Below are 22013 nucleotides of genomic sequence, written 5' to 3' on the forward strand. Positions count from 1 at the left end.
ACCCTGTGCTGGGACCTCACCACCCTCACAGTCATTAATTCCTTCAAAATACCCAATCTAAGCCTCCTCTCTTTCAGTGAGAAGCCATTCCCCCTTGTCCTGTCACTCCATGCCCTAGTCAAAAGTCCCTCTCCAGCTCTCTTGTAGCCTGTGAAGGTACTGGAAGGGGCTCTAAGGTCTCCCCAGAGCCTTCTCTTCTGCAGGCTGAGCAGTCCCAGCTCTCCCAGCCTGGCTCCACATCCTCCTTATGTCAGGGCCCCAGACTGAAGGCCGCAGCAAAACCAGGAGTAATAACAGCATGGGATGATTTAACATTTTGTTGTCCTTTTCTCTCCTTCTCCCCCACACAGGGACTCTGCAGAGGGATCGGATCTTTAAGAACCTCACTCGGAAGCGGCAGCGGGCGATGCGGAGGAGAGTGCACCAGGTGAATGGGCACAAGTTCATGGCCACCTACCTGCGCCAGCCCACCTACTGCTCTCACTGCAGGGAGTTCATCTGGTAAGAGCAGCTCAAACACCCTGTCCTGGAGCTTCCCAGCTTAGTGTTCTGGGGACAATCACCCCCAATCCTGAATCGGTCACTTAGCGCTTTACCCAGGGCCACTGGTGTCACGCCCCTTGGTCATCAGGTTTGCCAGGGAACATCTATGCTGCAAACTGGACTCTGCTGCAGACAGGCCAGAGGTGATGTGTACCTTGGATGCTGGAAGCAAACTGGGTTGGTGTGGGGATAGGGCAGTGTGCCTCCCTCGTGACCACAGATGTTATTTCAAGGGACAAAAAAGTAACGAGGCAATCTGAAGAAAGACCTCACTCGTTGGAGCATTGAGATTACGCTGAGAAAAAAACAATTGCTTGAAAGTTTAGAGAAGATTCCTGAGAACAGAGCAGCCATCAGAGAGGTGTGAGGTGTGGGGTGATGCACGTGGAGGAGTAGGCAGAGCAGGGAGAAAAACGTAGATATGTCTCAAAAGAACATGGAGTGGGAGAGATAATAACAGGGTGTGGGCTGCTGGGATCAGCCTAATGTGTGTGGTGTGTGTTGAAATGAAGTGAGGTATTTGAGAAACGAGAGTGAGGGGGAATATGGGGAATACATGCATGATGGCAGCCTGCCTTGTGAGCCATGGCCTGTGCAGTGCTCTCCTGTGCTCTCACACCCCTGTGCTGGATTGCACCACTGCTGCTGGGCAGCTCTGCCATAGGATCCGATAATTTGGGATCCTCCTGCATTTTGCCTCTGTCTGCTGTAAACAATCTGCAAGACACCAGTCCTTCTGCTGTTAAGTTGTGTCCATGTTTTGTCTTGGCCAGGGGCGTGTTTGGAAAGCAGGGATACCAGTGCCAAGGTAAGTCCTCTCCTGTGTGCTGTGTGTGTAAGATGTGCTGTTTTGGGAATGCTTTCCCATGCTGCTGGGACATCCTGCAGCTCAGAGCTGCTCTGGAGTCATTCGTCTTCCTCCCCAGGCAGGCAGACTTGTGCTTTTGAGCTCCTGTCAGGTTTGCATGGCTGCAGGAGCAGCCACTGACATTCCTGCAAACACCTGGTGTTGAGTTGCTGTTTGGTCCTGTCCAAGTCCACTGAGCTGCTGGCTCCATGCAACACCCAGCCAGGCTTGAGGCACACAGGGTCCCTTCAGGACAGTGCTCAGCTGGTGTTGGGATGAAAGTACCCTGCTGGAATGGCCAACCCATCTTCCTTTCTCTCCTATGAAGTTCAACAGAGTAAAATTAGGGAGTTAGTGACGTCCAAGGGCAGCCTCATGGGTTGGCATTATGTCCAAGTGCATGGTTTGGCTGATTTGCTGTAGAGATGTATGTGGTGCTTGTTTGCATTAAATTATTGTTCTACCTTTTTTTTTTTTGCCTTTCCCTTTTCCCCAGAATTGCCTGCTTCCCCTGGTCATTCAGTATAGCCTAACACAGCCTGTTCTCATGCAGTGCAATATAGCATGGTGTCCTCCTGTGAAAGGAAGCTGCATGTGAACAGGATGGGTATTGCTGTGTGAAACACTCTCCACTGGATAATTATTTCAACAGCATTGTTTGAGCAGTTTGAGAAGCTACACTGTTGCTTCTATCACTCATATTTGATGCAGGCAGCTGTTTTCCAGGCTGTGTGAATGATCCAGTGCAGTGGATTGAAGATACATCTCCAGATCTGTTGTTAACTCCGAGCCACCAATTATTTTTCCCATCTTTACTGTGTGCTGATGATGCAGCTGACCCTTAAGGAACCCAGCTGTTGGGTTGATGTGTTCTGAGTCTTCCAAGGGCTCTTTTCAGCCTGCCTCTTTTATTTCCTAGTGTGCACCTGTGTTGTACACAAGCGCTGCCATCACCTCATTGTCACAGCTTGCACGTGCCAAAACAATACTAACAAGAACGATCTCAAGGTAAAGTCATGTTGCTTATTTTGGGTCATCATACTTTGTCTGGGTTGCTGGGGTTGTCCTATAGCAGAATTTACTCTATGTTTTTTTTTTTTTTTCATGGGTTTAAAAGTGGTAAAGAGTGATAGGGACATGGATGAAGGCCATGCAATGTCATCCAGTTGTTCTTCTGTCGATCCCATTAACTGTTTGGACTAGCACATGGTTTAAGAAGTCAGGATATCTTCACTGGGAAACATCAAAAACTAGCAAATCCACTTGTTTTCTTGGTAATTTTCTTGCATGGTTAACTGTGGTGCAATCAAAATTTGGTGCCCAGTTCTTAATTGGGATATCCCTGGCCAACCACTGTTTTTTGTTCTGCCTCTTTTTTCTTTTCTGATTGCCTGAAGACCCCATTTAGTTGTCTCTCCACACCTTTGCTCTATGAAATATGTTGTAATAAAGAACCCTTGCATAACTTGTGTTTCTGAAGGTTTTCCTTCTTGCTAGTTTTGGCTGTGTTTGATGGGAGTAACATCCCCACCTAACACTGCCCTGTGCATTGCATGTCTCATTTCTGGAGCTGGAAATGGTTCAATAACTGTTGGAGGAAAAATCAAACCAAATCTGTTTATTCACGAGGCAGCTCTGTGTTATGTGCCATGCAATTGCCTTTGTTATTTCTTGCTTCCCAACTGCTGGGCTGAACTCCTTAAAATGACTCCCTGACAAGTCAGATGAAAATAAGTTAAAAAGCCTAAGGGTAAAGTGCAAGTTAAATAATGAATGTCCTCACCCCTCTCTCGGGATTATGAAGGTTTTATAACACATTTAAACTACTTTAAAAGAAGCCAAAGGTGAGGAGGCACCTCTCACATTAAACTTCTTGTTCCAGTCACACCCCTGACTTTTCTTTAATACAGTTAAGGGCTCCACCTCAGCTTTCCAGGATCTGCATGTTGAGAAACAAAGTAAAAAGTGATGAATTTACTAAATGGGGACTGATTTCTTCCATCACTGGAACATTTTTTTAAAGGTGTCCTTGAGATAGGAATGATTTACAATTGGAAAAGAACAAGGTTAAAAAGGGGATGTACAAGTGATAAAGTGAAATATGTGACTGAAGGAAAGCCTGTTAACAACAAGGAGGGTGAGAAGAGGAATGAGAATTTTAGGAGGAGCTGTGAAAGCTATTCTATATTAAATTTAATAGAATCAACAGTTTGACCTGAAGCTACATATTTTTGCACATAGTATGTAAGTCAGTAATTTCAAAACTGTGTGATTACAAAATGCTGTAGCTCACACTGCAGTGGGATTGGTTTGTTTTGAGGTGATCCACACTTCTATATAGTTCAATACTAACTTGTCTTTTAGAAGTTAAAATTGGCTAGGCAGCCCTTATTTTAAAATCTGCTTTCCCAGGTAGTCTGGCCTGGGCAGCAAGGAGAGCAGGGCTGGCTCACAGCAGGTGAGGCTGTTAATTCAATATTCACTTGCAGTAAACCTCAGTGAGGTGGTGGATCAGGACATTTTCTAAATTGAAATTATTTCTTAGGTTTGCACTTAAATGCCTGTATGTAAATGACCACCAGCTTATATATCTTTATTCGAATTTTAAACCTGTGCTTTCCTTTTGGTGCCTCAGGTGACTGAACAGAGATTTGGGATCAACATTCCTCATAAATTCAGCGTCCACAACTACAAAGTCCCGACGTTCTGTGACCACTGCGGCTCCTTGCTCTGGGGGATCATGAGACAGGGTCTGCAGTGTAAAAGTGAGCAGCTTCCCACTGTTGCCTTTTCACAAACTGCATTTATTTTCAGACTCTTGATGCACCCATGTGGGCTTGATTTGTGCAACCTTCAGGAGAAAGCTGAGCGATGAATATTCACCTCTGTAAGGGTTAAAAAAAAGTGCTGATCTCCTTTTTAATCTCTGGCTGCCGGAAAGACTCTACTTTGCACTCTCAGCACAGCTTTGTTTAACTTGCATTATTAAAAGTATTCTGCTTCCTGCATTCATATTTTCCCTTTACCTGAAGGTTTTTCCTCAGCTAATGAGATAAGGCGGTGAAAAGACGTCTGAGGGGAAAAAAAGGTCATTGCTTTAGGCTGACTACCCTGTCTGTTAATTGATGACTAAGCATGTCATGGTGTTTCGTTTTTGTTTCAGTGATCCAAACTGTAAAATCTTTGCCTTCACCTCCCACAAGAGGGTGTGTGTGTGCCTATGAGTTAGAGCAAGAATGATTTTGGTTTCCCACTGAACACTGTCTTTAAAATGAGATACATGAAAAGGCAGGGGACACTTATTGTGAATTCCCTGGCATTATAAATGCTAATTGTACTTACAGGTATAGCTGCAATGGTAGTCATGTAGCTCAAAAATACATGCTTATGAAAAGCTTTAGGCAATGTGGCATCCTGCTTGGAGAGTTGGGGATCTATTCCTGGTTTTCAGGAGGTCATTCTCTTACAAGAGTCCCAATTTTGCTTCTACTGAGATCAGTGGCAAAAATCCCACTAGTTTAAAGATACACAGAGGATCCAGATGGCTGTATTTCCTGAAGCAGAATTGCTAAATTGTTTCTCAGCAGTAAATCCCTCCAAGTAATTTTAACTGTTACTTTGCTTTTAATTTCCATCCCTTATCAGTCTGTAAAATGAACGTCCACATCCGATGCCAAGCAAATGTTGCTCCAAACTGTGGGGTGAACTCAGCAGAACTTGCAAAAACCTTGGCCTGCATGGGTCTGCAACCAGGAAGCATCTCCCCAAATTCGGTGAGTCTTTCATTTTTTTTCCTTCTTCTCTATCTAAAACATTTACAACTGAGTTTTTATATGGGTGCAGGAGAGGGCAGAGACTTCCCATAGGACATTCTTTTATCTGCTTGTCACAAACGAGAGCAGAAAAAGACACCCTAATTAGTGATCAATATAATTCATGCCATGCATTTTTTTATTTTTTACTGCAAGTGTAAATGCTCTCTGCGTAAAGAGCTTGTGAAGAAGCTTATTTCTCTTCCCAGCTTCATCAGTGTTTTTCTGTGGGATTTTGGGGTATCCATTTCACTCTTCACTACATCCCTGGCCAAAAATCTGTGGTCCCTGTCAATGCAACAAAAAGAAAATCTTAAAACCCAAACCATAATTTCTAGAGGTGCTAAATCTTCTCATACAATTATCCAGCTACACTGATCAGCCATATCAGCCTAGCAGGCTCATTAGGCTGTGCTGCTGCTTTTGATTTCAGTTGGTTCATAGCAGACCCTTACCTTTGCTCTTCTCTCTGTAGCAGTTCAGGGGGACAGTTATCCTGGGAATTACAGGGAAATCCCATACTCCCTTCTCCGTTCTGCAAAAATCAGCACTTGTTCACATTGGTTGTTTTCATTATCTGCACATCAAAAGGAGATGAAAACAAAAAAAAAAACGAAAACCAAAAAACAAATGAAAAAACAAACAAACAAACAAACAAATCTCTGCTTGGTGTTTAATGATCTCTTCTTGTTATTTGAGAGCTAAAGGAAAGTATTCAGACTGTGCTGTGGGACAGCCCTGAATGGCTTTAAGCTGAATGAGGGTGAATTTAGATAATATATCAGGAAGAAATTCTTTACTATAGGGCTGTTGAGACCCTGGCACAGGTTGCCTGGAGAAGCTGTGATTGTCCCACCCCTGGAAGTGTTCCAGGTCTGTTTGGATGGGGCTTGGAACAACCTGGGACAGTGGAAGGTGTCCCTGCCCATGGCAGGGAGTTGGAACTCGATGGTCTTGAAGGTTCATTGCAACCAGAACCATTCTGTGCCTCTGTGACTGTTCTTGCTTTGCCCACGGTGACAACTCTCCTGTGCAGGAGGAACTTTGCTGTACACCACAGCAGTCACAAGATGGAGCTCACGAAGTCCGTGAGACTTTGTTCAGACCAATAAACTGAGTAAAAGTGCTCCTCTGTATGCACATGCACACCTGGAGGGCTGCGAGCAGAGGGCACTGGAGGTTGGCTTGATCTGTGTGTACTTCAAAATGACGATCTCTAGAAATGTGTGCTAATACTGGTACAACTCCTGAACATGCAGCACCTCACTGCTAGAATGGGAATGAACAGCTTTCCATCAAATTTAGAGCAGTGGAGCAAGGCCATCTGTGAGAAAGAAGCATGTTTTGAAGTTGGGGTCCCACTGGACTTCAAGTAAGAGTTTTAAAATCAGGTAGAAATGTGAAAAATTCAGATATAATCTGACAGGGTTCAAGATCTCACCAGCACTTTGCCTGTTGCAGAAATTAAGCAGTCCTCCTTGCTTTGCTGTTAGGTAGGAGACTCAGATTTCCTCACTCGTTCTCCTTTTTTTTTTGTGGGAAATAAGGATGAGGAGAGTCAGCCTTGCCTCTGGGCTCTTGGGAATAGTCCTGTGCAGGTCCAGGAGTTGAACTTGATGATCCTTGTGGGTTCCTTCCAACTCAGCATATTCTGGGATGATCTATGATCTGCTGAGCAGTGGGTTCACACCCCAAAATTCCCTGGTCAGGAGCTGGTGCTGACATGCCAAGTTCAGGTGGCCACACATGGCAGCTGTGTGATGCTACCAACACACTCTTCTGTCCCAGGAGCCACAAAGCGCTCCTGAACAGACTCCAAATGCCCTGGTTGGTGGGTTGACCACCTGTGAGCACCTCTGAGGTAGAAGTACAATTCCTATGCAGACTGACACTTCTTTGCTTTCTTCCACAGAAACTGGTCTCGAGATCAACGTTGAAACACCAGGGAAAAGGCAGCCTGAAGGATGGCAACAACATTAGTGAAAGTTCAGAAAGCAAACTTGGGATCAAAGACTTAACCTTCCTTCGTGTGTTGGGAAAGGGAAGCTTTGGAAAGGTGAGAGTTACTCATGGCTCTGTTGTGAGAAACCACATTCCTTGTTTAAGAAGCCTCAAGATAGGTGAAGTGATTTCATAACATGGCACACAGGCTGTCCAGTGGTACTCCAGAGCAAGTGCTGAGTGGTACTTGCTTTGTGCAACAAAGTTGGTTACAGAGAGCAGGGAGAGAAGGGAAGAGGAAGAAAGCTGACAGCAAAGTGAAGATTTGGATATCACAAAAAAGAAAGAAGTTAATACCTGAAGGAACAGCTGCATGCCAGGGCCCATACCAGGAGCTGCAAGTGTGTGCATTAACACTCGTTTGGGCAGCATTTCTTGGAGCATGTAAAGACTTTTCCTTTAAAGGCAACAAGGCAGTGGTTTCAAATATGGTGAGATGGTAGTTTTGTATCTCTGCTTTGCCATGAGCCTGATGGGAAAGAGTTTGAGTTTTGTAACTGAGGAAGGAGGTGGGATGAATGGCACTGCTCAGGCAGTTTGTCCTGGCACAGTGGGTGACATTTGACCAGCCAGCCCTGTGCCAGCCACTGGAGCAGCCTGTGTGGGTATTTCTGTCCTGAGCAGGCTGCTGCAGGCAGTAGTGTGTGTCATTGATTGTACACTGATGCCCATGCTAAGAGGCTGACTCACTTTGGTCCACAAGCCTGGTCATGAGATAGGTGACCTTTGCAGCCTGGGAAGGTGTGAGAGGCTCTGTGCTGCTCAGAGACAGGGCTCAGCCCTTGCCATTCACACTCCCTTTTGGTTCAGGTGATGCTTGCCAAGATGAAAGAGAGTGGGCAGCTGTATGCAGTGAAGGTGCTGAAGAAGGATGTCATTCTCCAGGATGACGATGTCGAGTGCACCATGACTGAGAAACGCATCCTCTCCTTAGCACGGAACCACCCCTTCCTCACCAAGCTCTACTGCTGCTTCCAGACCCCTGTAAGTACAGCCCAGGCCAGCCTTCCTCCTGACACTGGCTGGCATGAGGAGCCCTGCTGTGTATTTGGCCCCTGGCCTGTTATAAATGTCCACCTCAGACCCAGGAGAAACCTCTGTGCTCGAGGATGAACAGAGCACTGTATTCCACCTCTGACATCTGCTGGGCATTTGACAAACAAAATCCTGGCGTTCTCTAAGCTCCCTAACAAATTGGTAAGGCACAAAGCCTTTCTTTGTGTCTTCCCTAGAAACATCTCCATGCTATTGAATGTTTCCAAGTGCAAATGTCTACACACCTGCAGTGTCCTCTGGTTGCTGTGGGATCTCAGGCTCAGCTCTGTTGCTGCCTTAATTTTTAACAGGACTGTATTTGCACTGAATTTTCTGCAAACTTAAAGATTTGCACTTGGAACCAGCTGTAGCCTCCTGTCTCTGCCAACCTTTGTAGAGTGCTCAGAAGTGAACAAAAGATCCTTCTGGGTTTACCAGAAAAGATCTGCCTGACATGGGTGGACACTGAGTCACATCCATGTACAGCTGGTATTTCTCTTTGTGTAGAGAAGCCAAATGGCAGCATTGCTGTCACTTGTGCCCTGTGTGAAGGACAGTGTAGGACTGACATGGGCTGAGTGCCTGGCTGGGAGCCTCATTTGGGGTGTGCTGGTGTCTGGGAGCCTCTTGCTGGTGCAGCTGGGGAAGGCAGGACTGGCTGAGATGGAGGCAGTGGCCACAGCCATGTATGGAAGGTGAATTTGGGAGTCCCTCAGCTAAGCTGTTAATAGGACCAAAGCATTTTCTGCAGTGGAGCTCTTCAAAACTGCCTGGGCTCCTTTCCAGTTGCATTTTGTTCTTTGTTAAAGGGCAGTAGAGCTTGTTTTGCTCTTAGAACTGAGGCAGGAGAAACTTGCCCTTCTAATTGCAGCTTCGCTCCTCCTACATAAACCCAAAATACTTTAAAAAAACAGAAAAAAAAAGAGCAGACAAATGTATTCTGCCACCCACCCATTTCTCTTTTCACTGGGGTGATGCAACAGCCGGCTGTGGAGGTGAAGAATTGTGCTCATTTAGGGTGGAGCCCTTGAGTAGACTCACCTAATAGAAATGAGATGGTTTGTGTTGGGTTTTTATTTAATACACAGCTCACATGGTTCACAGAGCAGCTGTGCTGTATAGCAGAATTGAAACTTAAAGCTTACTGCTGTCACTAATAACCAAGAAAACTTTTATTTAATGATATTTCAACTTGTAATGGCTTTCATGAAATATCAGAAATGTCCAGTATTGATGTGTTCTGTTTGGGGTCAAATGTGGGTTTTGCCACTCGTTGCTATGGCTTTGCTGACTGAATTTGCCCTGTAGATGTGAAAACATCAACAAAGTGAGTTCCTGGGCTGTGCAGAGTGTTTCCCATGAGCTTAGGGAAGACTCAAGGTCACTGTGTGATCATCATTTGTCATGTTCAGAAAAACTGAATGCGATCTGCTGTGGGTGCAGACAAGGTCTACAGGGCTGGTGAAGTAATTGCAGAGTCTTTTACAAAGAGGAAGAAAAGGGGAGAACTCAGCCTGTTTAGACTAGCAAATTGAAAGCAAAAAGAGGATCTGATTGATGTCTGCAGATGTCAAACACTGAGGAGGGAAACAAAGCTGTCAAGATGCTGGCTTAGATTAAGTAAGTCTAGACTGGCCATGAGTACAGTTAGACTGGAAATGAAAAGGAGTTTCTAAACAGTAGAGCAGCCTAGAACAGGAATTTCTGGACCAGCTTGTCATCAGAGGATCAGAGGGAAGAACCCCTCAGCCTTTGGTGCCCTGAACTCAGAGCTGGTCAGTCCTTGAAATGGTGCCAAGGGAGTGGTGCTTGTGTAGCAGAACCTTGCTATTTCCAGTCTTTCCTGGGTTCCTCTTTTACTTGAATCCCACTTTGCTTCATTGTCTGGATTGTCTGTAACAGAAAAACCACTTCCCTCTGAAGATAAACAACACCAAAAAGGGAAGTGTTTACAAAAAAAATATAGATTTCAAATTAAGGTGGTTCATGACGTCTTTTGCCCATGGTCTGCACTCAGTGACACCCACTTCAATCCAGAATAACCAGATTTAAATTGCTTATAAAAGCAGTATTAAACCCTTTTGCTATAGTAGACAAATGATTGCAACATCAAGCTCTTGAGTGGACAGAATCCTTCCAGGAGGGCTTAACCAGGGTTACAAACTTGGGGTTTCTGCCTATTCTTTGTATGGCATGGGGATAACCCCTCTATTAACAAGAAGTTGGCAGAAAAAAAAAAAAAAATATAAAACATTATCTATCTAAAAAGAGGGTTAGAAGTATATGACCTTTAACATCCCTTCCAACCCAAACTGTTCTGTGATTGTATGATTAGCTGAGCTGGCACAAGGACCTGAAACAGCAATGCATTACCCCAGCTCATCTGTTCTGCTGCTACTTCTGCTTGCCTATTTTAGAGCTGGCTGAGGTTTTTCTGAGCTTACATTAGCCACTGATGGTTCTCAGAAAGGTTTTCTGTCCTCTTGTGCTGCCTTTGTGCTCAGTGTGAGCCTGCATTAGTCTCAGCTGCAGTGTGAGTGATTCCCACCAGCGAGGGCAGCTCTATTTGCCCAGGGTGGGCTGAGACTGCCTGACCTCCAGGCGAGCTCCTCGCTCCACCAGGGCTGAATCCTGCAGCCACTAGGTGGTAGGAGCTGCAAGGGCTGGCTCTGCCTGGTGTGGGTCACAGTTTTCAGAGCCTAAAGATGAAATATCAGCTGCTCAGCAGGCTGGCTGGGGCTGGACACAGCCATCTGTGTGCCCAGCATTGGGCTAGGCAGTTTTGGACTTCCGCCTCTGGATTTCTTTGCTGTGAAAGGCAAGGAAAGAGTCCAACTGCTGCATTACAGGGGGCCAATTTAAGTCCTGCTCTAGCTGCATCTGTGGGAGATCTTGCTCACCACCTTTGCTTTGTAATTTTTTTTTTTTTAATTGATGGCCTTGCCTAAGCCATTTACCTCTGCTTTTTCTAGGGCTTTAGAATAATTCTTTAGTATCAGGGGATTATGCTTCTGCTCCAGTAATCTGTGAGTTGCTGACAGGTGCTGGGACCTGTGGATAATTGTGGATCCTGCATTAAGGGTCCCAAGCACCAAAAACTGTTTGTTTCTTTTGACCTGGTGTCATCAAACACCTCAACAATACAGACCTAGAAGGGGTGAAAGAGGCTATATGTATAAATAGCTAAGTCAGTAATGTAATCCTGGGGAATGCGAATCCTGGAATGTTTTAATTAAAATCAGTTTGCAGTAAGTAGGTCCTGTCTTCTTTGGGCTTTAGGAGCCATCCTTCCTGCACAGGTGGTTTGCTTTTAAATCCTTTTGTCTCCACTCATATGCATGATAATGAAAAGGGCTGGGGGAGATCAGCTTCCCATGCAAATGGTGTCGAATAGCTCCTGGGTTTTATGTTTATTGCCCTTATCCCTTTTCTCATGACCAAAGGGTCCTTCCAGGGGACTGTCCCCCAGGCCATGCTGTTCCCAGCACTGTCCCCGTCAGCCAGCCTGATCGTTATATGGATTTGCTTTCCCTCTGGCTCTGCTGACAGTTGCTGAGGCTCAGAGCCTGCCCCTCTTGTTCCAAAAATAGTGAGACACAAGAACTTGGCAGAGGGATATGATTTTCTATAACGAGCGTCCTTCAAGATAATAATGAGCAGGGGTGCTATTGAAGCCAGGCAGGGCTGGCCTGGGACTCCAGGACAGTATAATCATGGAACTGGTCCCATTTTATGAGGACAGCCTGCTGTTTGGCACGCAGATTTTTGTCCCCTTTACTGGTGTTGTGCCCTCAGCATGGAAGGGAAAGGTTTCTCTGCATCCCCTCTGACTCTTGGGGCACTCAGGCAGCTCTTCCAGGGTCAGCATGGGCATCTTGTTGTGGGTCATGCAGTTGTTTAGAGAGATGAGCCTGTATTTCACTTCCTAGGAGTGTTAGAGCTGACCTGGAGCCTTCAGCAGGGGCATTGTTTTCAAGTGAGGGCCCACGAGTGCCACAAAGGAGGTGTAAGTGCCCTTGTATGTCCAGGGGAGTCCTTGATCTTGATCCCTCCAGGAGATCTCCACCATCAGCCTGGTTGTCCACCAGCCACTCCAGTGTCACCAGAAGGGTAGAAGAGAGGGCAGAGCCTGGTGTGGTGGAGGTGAGGGAGGCTGGAGAGGCAGCAGCAGCCTCCTGGGGCTCTGGGAGATGAGCAAGTGCCCTGACACAGACTTTGGAGTGTGCTGGTGGGCGTTCAGGAAGCAGTGAGGCCTCTTTGATGTTCTCTTTGAGAGGGAGCCCTTTGGGAGCAGGGAGGATGGCTTTGATCCACTCCCAGGCTCTGAACCCCCAGCATTCCCTCTCTGGCATGTCGTGGAGGCACAGCTCCATGCGTGCATTCATGTGACAGCCAAATGCACTTCTTGGGTGCTTTTCTACAGGCATGGAGACTTTTTCTGTTATTCTTGAGCGTTGAGACCCATGTTAGCCCCAAACCCCTCTGCTGGAAGGCTCTGCAAGTCAGGTTTGAAGGAGCTTGAGTTGTGCTTTACCTAGGGTGGCAGGTTGGTTTTTGGGAGGCTCTTGGACAGGGAGGTACAGAGGAATTTCCTCTCTTCCCCTCTGCTCTCCAGTGCAGCTCCTGTGTGCTGTGGTGCTTTGTGACCACAGCAGGGATGGCTGGATTCTGCTTTCTTCTGCCTCCTGTCCTGCCTAGTACTGAATAAAAGCAGGCTGGTCAAAAGTGCATCTTTCTGTGTTTTCACATCCACCAAAATCCCCTGATGTGTTTGTTGGTTCCAGCTGTCAGTAAAACAGACACACGAGGCTCTGCTTTCCTTGGCGTGTGCAGTGACACCTCGCAGTGGTCACTTCGTTGCAGGAGCATTCAAGGCCGGGGTTTTTTTGCAGGCAGGAGGTGAAACAGGATCAGACTGACATTTCTGACTCTAGTCTGTGAACTTTGCTGGGTGTCCACACTTGGGCTGCATGCTGAGACCGTGCAAGCTGAGGTTTTGTAAACATGAGCTGGAGGGTTGGAAGGGTCAGCTGCCATCGTGGTGTCGTAGCTCCCCAGTGTCACTTGCTGACCCCAGATGGTTGAGGGACTTTGGATACTTGCATTTGCATGAAGCTGATATAAATGCCTGTCTCCATCTGCAGTGGTGTAGGGGAAAGACTGTAGCTTGGACAAATCATCCAGCTCAGTGGTAGCCAAGTGTGTTGCCTATGGTTAGCCACAGTATGTGAAACTGATGGTTTTTGGCCTTAAAATCAAGGAAATTGTGGCATAAAAAGGGATCACAATGGAAGCAGCTCTCAAGCAGCCTGAGCAAGCAGGTGCCAGCCAGTATTGAGGAGGAAGGGGAAGGAAAAAACAAAGGCAAAGTTCAGAGAAGAGGTAACTAACTGAAGTGTGAGGCAGTGGTGCTTTAGGTTTCAGTCTCTTTGAATCCATATTGCTTTCCAGGTGATATTTAAGGTGAGAAGGTGATCCACAAACCCTCACAGCAAGCTGTTTACAAGTCTCTTTTGGGTGTTTTGGCACTCTTAATTTTCCTGAACACCTTTGGCTGAGCTTGTAGAGGTCTCTAGCCTTCCCCAGCCCTGCCTGAAACAGCAGATATTGCAGAGCTCAGTATTTTGTAAAACAGGACAGAGCTGCTGCAGGTTGGTCGCTCCAAACAGAAAACACCAATTTCAGTAGCCTTTTTCTGAACTGGGGGCTGTAAAAAAAGCATGGTATTTACAGGGCTATTCTCTTCTGAGACACCAAGATGCCAGCAGCCAGCTGAGGGGTGCAGATGTCCTATAAATCTTTGATTGCCAGGTAATGTCTGTAGTGTGATATACCCTAGTTCCTTATTTCTCAATTTATTCCCCAATAAGTTCAGAAAGTCCTTTGAATTTTTTTAAGCTTTCAGGTGGGAAGGAGTGTTTATGTATTTTTGATGCCATTTTAAAAGATCTGGAGGGGAAGATTTTGTTTTGCTTCATCTTTCAGTTTGTTTTGTATCCTTTTAATATTTTATTTTAATGATGCTTGAAATGTCTTTTAATTTGGATTAAAAAAACAGACATTTTTGTACATAATTTATTTGGTTGGCTTATCTGAGTTTTGGGTTTTTTTCTAGTTTGGGTCTGGTTTTGTTTCAAGTGGAACAGATACAGATACAGATAAAAAAAAAATAATCATCTTTTTGCTCATATGCTGTGTCAAAGTTTCTACTGAAAAGATGAGCTGATAATGTAATGCTGCTGTGAATTAGACTGTCTTGCAGGGAGGGGATGAGGAGGAAGGATGTTTGTATGGTTCACTTGAATACCCCAGAACATGCATTGTTCCAGACAAATGACTGAATTTGCCTGTTACAAAAAACTCTCCAGCTTATAAGCTTGAAATTTCAGTCAAGTGACTAAGAAAATAGGGGCAGGAGTTTGGAGGATTCAGTTAGGTTTTTTAAATTTAGTTAGTTAGATTTGAGTCAGATTTGAGTTGTTTTGTTTTATTTTCTCCCTGGGGCAAGTGGCAACCCCACAACTCCCTTCAGCTCGCCCTGGCTTGTGGCTGTCGTTGTTGAGCTCCTCTGGAATGAGCTCAGCACTGATGCTGCACTGTGCACCCGAGGGCTGAGGCTGCCTTCACCCCGAGGGACCCTGCAGAGTTTATTTATGCAAATAGCAAGAGCCAATTTATGATTCTCTGGGCAGTGTGCTTGTGCCTCGCTGCAGTGACCTCCCTGGGAGCCTGGTGGTGCCCACTGCCAGCAGCATCAGAGCATGGTGGGTGATCACTGGTGAGAACTGCCCCGTGCACGTGGTTGTGACAGTGGTTGGTGACTCTGTTCAAGGAGCTAAAAACGAGCCTGGTGTGGGGAAGTGACCTGAGCTTCTCAGAAATGTGTTCACCAGCTACCCAGCCTGGAGGAGACACCACATGCACCTTATGCCCATTCTGAGTTGGCTTCATTTTCTCTGCATCTCCTTTCAGCTTAAAATAACACCCAAAACCAGCAGAAGAAAGAAACCTTCCCTTTCTCAGCCTCTCAGCTGCATCACACCGTGATCCCTCATCTGGGTAGCTCCAGGGCTGGATGTGCTGTCTGTGGCTTGGTTCCCTGAGGCAGAAGTGGTTCCTGGGGCTGGCAGGCACTTCTGCAGCCACTGAAGCAGGGAGGAAGAGCAGCTCAACAGAGCAGCACAGCTCAGTGAGCAGATGGCTGTAAAACCTGCTGCCTCTCTGCTGAGCCACAGCGTGGCCATCATCTATCACATGTGTGGGGCTCCAGTTGAGCCAGCATGGGGCAGAAATGTTCCTTGATAGTTGCTCTGATCTGAAATCAAAGGACCAAATCTTCACTGGGCATCAGTCACTGCCTTGCTCCATTGCAGTCAGGCGAGAGTGGCATTGTCTGGAAATCTGGGGCTAAGTTCATCAGATGTGCTCTTTTGCTCACACTCATTTGTACAAGGGTTGTTGGAGTGACTGCTTTGTGGTGAGTCTGTTCACAAGACACCTGTGATCCTCCCTGGGTTTGAAATCATGTGTAACCCCCCTGGACAGGCTGCTCTCCTTAACCCTTGGAGCAGCAGGCAGCTCATGAGGGTGCAGCACTGCCTTGGTCCAGGGGCAGGATATGGAGGGGAGGCATTTCCAACAGGAATTCATATAATCTCTGGATTCTGTGAAGGGCTGGGCATGGAATTATAGAATCATAGAATATGCTGAGTTGGGAGTGACCCACAAGGATCACTGAGTCCAGCTCCTGGCCCTGCACTGCACCATCCCCAACAGTCCCACCCTGAAAGCATTGCCAAACATCCCTGAGTTCTGTCAGGCTTAGTGCTGTGACCACTTCCCTCAATGCCCAACCACCCTCTGGGTTAGAAGAATCTTTTTCTAACATCCAGCCTAAACCTCCCCTGACACAACTTCAGGCCATTCCCTCACTCCTGTCTCTGGTCACCACAGAGCAGAGATCAGTGCCTGCCTCTCTGCTTCCCCTCATGAGGATGCTGAAGACCACAATGAGGGAGGGGAAGCATTTCCAGCAGGAATTCATAGAATCTGTGGAGGACTGGGTATAGAGGATGGGCATTTCCTCACAGAGCAGAGAGTGAGGCATGGCTCTGCTAGTCCTACAAAGATAAATATTCATTTACAAATCTGTTTCTTGTTCCTCCTCTGGATCCTGTGCTTTGCAGTGCCTTGACCCAGATACAGATGGCCACTTGCACTGCTGGGGAGTTGGACATGTGGCTTTCTGGAGCCCAGTGCTGAGAAATCAGGGTTTATTTGCTTGCTCCCAGCAAGACCTAGGGCAGATTTGCTTTGTGTGGGGGTTGTGGACCACGAAAGGAGAACATTGGGAGCACTGAGAGAGCCTGCCAGCTCTTGTAATTATCTTGTAATAATTTGCTTGCAAGCTCCCTAAGCCCTGCTACTCTTTTTGGAAACAATAAAGTTTCTCTGGGAAGCAGTGACACAGCTGTCTCTGTTTGGGGATGATTTGGAAAGCCTGCCTTCTGCTCTGCAAAGCATAAACTGCCAAAACAGGGAAAAATGACTGTTTTCTTGGGGAAGCCCTTTGGCTTCAGTGAACTCAGATTAGGCCCAAAGCTGATTTCCTAAGGAGTTGTGTGCATGAATTATTTGCAAAAAAGATGAAATGCAAACTAAGTGGAATTCCTGAGCCAGGCTGATGTTTTTTAGGGGGGTGGGGTGAGAAATTGGACCCTTGTGATTGTAGATAAGGTCCCAAGCTGCCTTCAGAAGTCTTTGGTCTTGCATGGGTTGTACATAGACATCAGCTATGGCTTTTAACTAAAAGAGGGTAGAAGCTGGCCATCACACTGTCCTTTTTGGGCACAGGGAGAGAAAGGATTCCCTTCTAATAACGTGGATTTTTTTTTTCTTCCCCTGTGGTGACAAAGAAGAAGGGTGTGAGGATCCAAAATAGCTTGGTGGAGCTGGTGAGGACAAAGGGCTAAAGTGTTGCTGTTGAGCAGCTAGCAGAGTAATGAATGCATCAGTTCTCAGTGGCAAGAAGGAATGACCTTTATTGTTTTGATTTCATCACATATATAGAGTTCTCAAAAGTCACCCAGATTGGTCAGTCAGAAGCCTTCCCCCAGGCCTGATTGGCCAGGCCTGCACTGCCCAAGTTCTGGGACACTGTTCCAACAACATCCAAACTTTATCTTTATTTACAAAACACAAGAAAACTTCTCATGGGAAAAACCTGTGCTAGCCACACTAAAGTGATGCTTGAGTTGGATTTCAGCGTTTGAAAGGGGCAGTTAACCAGTTTGTGGATTATCCTTCTCGTGGCTTTTGCAGTCAGCGACTTTCTTCAAGCCCCACCAAACCTCCCCTAAGACAGTGAACAAATGTAATGGGTAAATGAAACTGCTGTCAAACTCTGCTCTGCTTCCAACAGTCCCTGCCTTGCTAATAGGTGAAGAAATAGGGATGGAAAACTGAAATTAAAAGAAACAATTTTTTTAAAGAAAAAAAAAAAAAGAAGACAGCTCTCTTGCAGGGAAATTGTCAGGGTTAATCCCTAGGTGTAGGCCAGCCTTGAAATGAGCCCACCTGATCCCATGGACTGTTTCCTCCAAGTGTTTCTTTAATTTACAGTAACAATTGCTCTGAGACTTCATTCATCTTGTTCCCAGCCCAGGAGTGGTGCAATGTGATTTCCTCCTGTGGCTGCCACTTGCTGTGAAGCCTTTCGTGTCACTGTTTCCTGTTGACTCAAATGCTCCTTTCTTACTACGTCAAACAGAGACACCAGATCAGGGAGATTTCTGGGCAATGCACAATAGAAAAATAGACATGTGAGGAGTTCAGCATTGGGACCTGTGAAAAACAATCCAGCTTTCAACTCCTCCTAATTCCCACTGGTAGTCCTCAAGAAAGGAGACACATAACGGATTCTTATGTCAAATTTACAAGTGTCTGCAACTATCTGCTGTTTTAAGATTTACTTTTTCCTTGCCCTTTTTAAAGTTATTTACTCAGGCTTACTCCTCCGGCTGCAAATTGCCTTCTTTCATTTTTCTTCTTTCCTCTTTTTTTCCCTTCCTCTTTCTCCCTCCCTCCCTCTCTCCCTCTCTCTTCTCCCCATTCCCCCCTTCCTCCTTCTCCCTCCTTCTCTTCCTCTCTTTTCCTTTCCCCCCTTCTCTTTTCCTTCCCCCCCTTTCCTTTTCCTGCTCTTTTTTCCTTTTTTAATTTTTTTTTGAATGGGATTCCACTGTTTATTTTATTTCTTAATGATTCCTGGGACAGTGGTTGGTCTTTGCAGCTTGGCAAGCTGATGGTCTTCCTAAAGAATAAAAATGGGAGGCCTTTCCTGGCTTTAGGTGCTTTTCCCCAAAGGGTGATCATTAGCGCTGATTTTCCTAATGCTTGTTTCCAGGCATTTAGCAGACCAGTCCACAAATGCTGCATTATAAACCAGTTGTAACACCCATCCTGCTCTTTTCTTCAGCAGCCCTATGGGACTTATAAGTGTTAGGAAATTGGGCAGACAATAAGCTGGACCTCCTTAAAATAAATTGAAAAAAAAAAAATTTAAAAAGTGGGGTAGCCCAAAGTTCTGTATTTATGCTTGACCAGTGAAATGAGCCCATGGGTGGGTGTGACTGTATAACACGTGCAATGATACTTGCTCAGGTTTGCAGTTAGTCTGAGGCAAGAGCAGTTAATAGCAAAAAGCTGCTAATTCCATGCCAGCAGTGATGTGAATTTTAAAATCAGCTGTTTTGGTGCTCACCTGAAAATCTGAAAAAGAAGTAGTGTCTTCCTTTAAGCATCACAGTTGAGATGAGTACAACCAGAAGTCTGAGGTAGGCTGTGAAGCTTTGCCTGCACTGGAGACACTAAACAGATATGTTTTAAGACAGGAAGAGTTAACTTTGTTTCCCTGAAGGTCACCTTTAAGGAAGGAGTAGAAAATCCATGTGTTCACCTAAGTGCCTGCGTGTTTATACAAGCATATAGATCACTTACAAAAATACACACTCACCCCATCCCTCACCAGGCTGCTGGTAAATTAAATTGCTTCCTGTTGGGGATCTGGCAAGAGGGATTTCTTCTTTAAGTAAGGGCTTGAGGAGATGCCTGGGCAAGCTGGGCTAGATAAGTGTGTGTCATGTGGAGAGATCAGCAAGGAAGGAGGCGGGAAGGAATGACAAGGAGATGTAAAAGCCAGCCTGACTGGCGAGGCAGAGGTGATACCTGTGCTGCAGCTGAGGAGCAGGCAAGCACAGCACAGCCACGTTGAGCTTAACCAGCTGCACTGAAGATGTGGCATTAGAGGGCTGCTGTGGGCTGAAGAGCCAGGGCTGCTGGTGGGTTTGCACAGTCTGTGCTGCTGTGGCTGAGTGCTGCCCTAGACAAGCCAGCTTGGGTGTCTTTCAGTGTCCTGTAATAAAGATAGAGTGAAAAAATGAGGTGGTGTTGTTTATGTGGACTGGAGATAGCATTTGACACATGGCCTTGGTGCTGCAGTAGAGTTGTGAGAATTCTGGATTCAGTTTTAGGATGCTGACTGCAAGAAGGGCATTGAGGCATTGAGGGGTTGGAGTGTGTCCAGGGAAGGACAGTGGAGCTGGGGAAGGGTCTGGAGCACAAGTCTGATGAGCAGCAGCTGAGGGAGCTGGGGGGACTCAGCCTGGAGAAAAGGAGGCTCAGGGGACACCTTCTCACTCTCCACAACTCCATGACAGGAGGGTGCAGCCATGGGGGGTCTGGCTCTGCTCCCAGGGAACAAGGGACAGGGTGAGAGGAAATGGTCTGAAGTTGCACCAGGAAAAATTTAGATTTCATATTAGGAACAATTTCTTCACCGAAAGGGTGGTCAAGCTGCCTGGAACAGTCTGCCAAATGGCTGAGGTGGGGTGGAGTCACCATCCTTGGAGGTATCTAAAAGACATGCAGATGTATGGCACTTGGGGACATGGTTTAGTAGTGGGCTTGGCAGAGTTGAGTTAGTGGTTGATGGTCTCTAAAGGTCTTTTCCAACCCAGATGATTCTATGATTTAATGATCTTTACCTTCTGGAAGGAGCCCAGAAGGAACTGTTGGGCAGAGCAATGAGAAGCAAGCTGTCCTTGTGTCACAAGCCATTTGCTTTCCACCTCATGTCCATTGAGAAATGAGGGAATTTCTGGTTGCTTTTCTTCTGCCACGTGCATCTCAAGATGTTAATACCAGTAGTCATTTCAAGCTGGCTGGCTGCCAGAAAGTGGAAAACAACAATGCTTATCCTCTTAAACTCCAAGAGGGTTTAAAAGTAGCTCGTAGATAATTAATATCAGACCTGGGAAGAGGCTTGTGGGGAAAAAAGGGCAAATATTACCATTAAAAGCCTGGCTGGTCTCAGTTGAATTCTATGCCTGTTTTCCAATGTACTTTTTTCTGATATTCAGAGTAAAACTGAAACAATAAACACTGAATGTCCTGAAACCATTGCTAAGAGAAATTTTTGAACTAGACTGCAACAATTCTAGGGTTTATTTTTGTGGCAAATATCTCTGTCCTTCCTGTCACAATCAAGTGAACACGAATGAAACCCCTACTCACTGCTGAGCACTCAGCTTAAGCAAGTGCCTCCCTATCTGTAGGCTTTTGCAAAAGCCAGAACAAAGCCAAAAGAGAAACCTCAGAGACCAACAGCTGTGGTTCATAAACTGAACTTTATCAAACAAGTTGCTTTTCTGCTCGGCAGAAACTTTTATTTATACTTCCTCCTTATCAGTTCCTCTATCGCCTAGAGGTCTCTGCAGGTTAATGAGAGGAAAGCTGGAACCTGAGGGCTCAAAAAGCAGCTGCCATGCAAGTGTGTGGCAGGAAATCCCATCCTGGAAAACAACACACATTCTCCAGAAATAATGCTGGGATATCCTCGAGACAGTGTTGTGCTGTTGTGGCAGAGCTGTAGTCTGGTTATGTACATTGTTATGGAGCAGCTTTCCCCAGAGATCTGAGGTGTTTACTAGGGGGTGAATGATTTTTTTGCAGATTTCTCTTGTGCCACTCAGCTCAGAGAGTGTTGGTGGAGGGGTATCATTCCCTGCTGATCGAGGCTAAGGATAATTCAGAGAAACCCAATGGGGCCTGATTAGTGATGAGCACACACCTACTAACATGCCAGTCCACATGTGAACAGGAATTTGTTTCACAACTGGGGTCAAAACTTTTGGGGGGAGTGCAGGGTAAGCAGGTACTGCTAGATCCTCCTGGTATTGACTTTTCCTGAAAGAAATCAGCCTTTCCCCCCACGCACTGTCTCATGCTTACTAAATATCTTTTTGTTTGGGAGATAACAGTTTTCCTAAGACTTTTCTAAGGCTGGCTGAGGATGTGATTCATGCTGTTCATGTTTGCTGTGTTTGCCTATGTTCAGGATCGCCTGTTCTTTGTGATGGAGTTCGTCAACGGCGGGGACTTGATGTTCCACATCCAGAAGTCGCGGCGCTTCGACGAGGATCGGGCTCGTTTCTACGCCGCAGAAATTATTTCAGCCCTCATGTTTCTCCATGAGAGAGGCATCATTTACAGGTAAGCTTTGCTTTCATTTCTGCTCTTTGTCTGAGCCCCACGGCTGAGGTGAGAGCTGGAGTTTTCTGCTTGAATAAAGAAGTGCCACTTGCTGCCCACCAGGAACAAGTTGTCAGCTGGGATAACAGTACCTCAGCATTCCCCCTCACATTGGCCAAGGTGCACCACTTTCCAGGAGGGAGTGAAATTTCTGGACAGGCATTAAATGAACCCTTCCTAGATTTTCT

The 22013-nt window shown here is 46.0% G+C and overlaps 1 protein-coding gene across 1 annotated transcript in view; it reads left to right on the plus strand.

Annotated features, from left to right (window-relative positions):
• Positions 1-22013, plus strand: part of PRKCH (protein kinase C eta) — a 111387-nt gene that overhangs the window by 44828 nt on the left and 44546 nt on the right. The window contains exons 3-10 of the mRNA XM_085061120.1: positions 351-501; positions 1317-1351; positions 2310-2398; positions 4026-4155; positions 5036-5163; positions 7115-7258; positions 8014-8187; positions 21632-21786. Coding sequence (XP_084917246.1) covers positions 351-501; positions 1317-1351; positions 2310-2398; positions 4026-4155; positions 5036-5163; positions 7115-7258; positions 8014-8187; positions 21632-21786 — 1006 coding nt within the window. The remainder of the gene's footprint in view (positions 1-350; positions 502-1316; positions 1352-2309; positions 2399-4025; positions 4156-5035; positions 5164-7114; positions 7259-8013; positions 8188-21631; positions 21787-22013) is intronic.

This window comes from Lichenostomus cassidix, chromosome 5, assembly GCF_008360975.1.
Source record: "Lichenostomus cassidix isolate B80296 chromosome 5, HeHo_3.0, whole genome shotgun sequence".
Taxonomy (NCBI): domain Eukaryota; kingdom Metazoa; phylum Chordata; class Aves; order Passeriformes; family Meliphagidae; genus Lichenostomus; species Lichenostomus cassidix.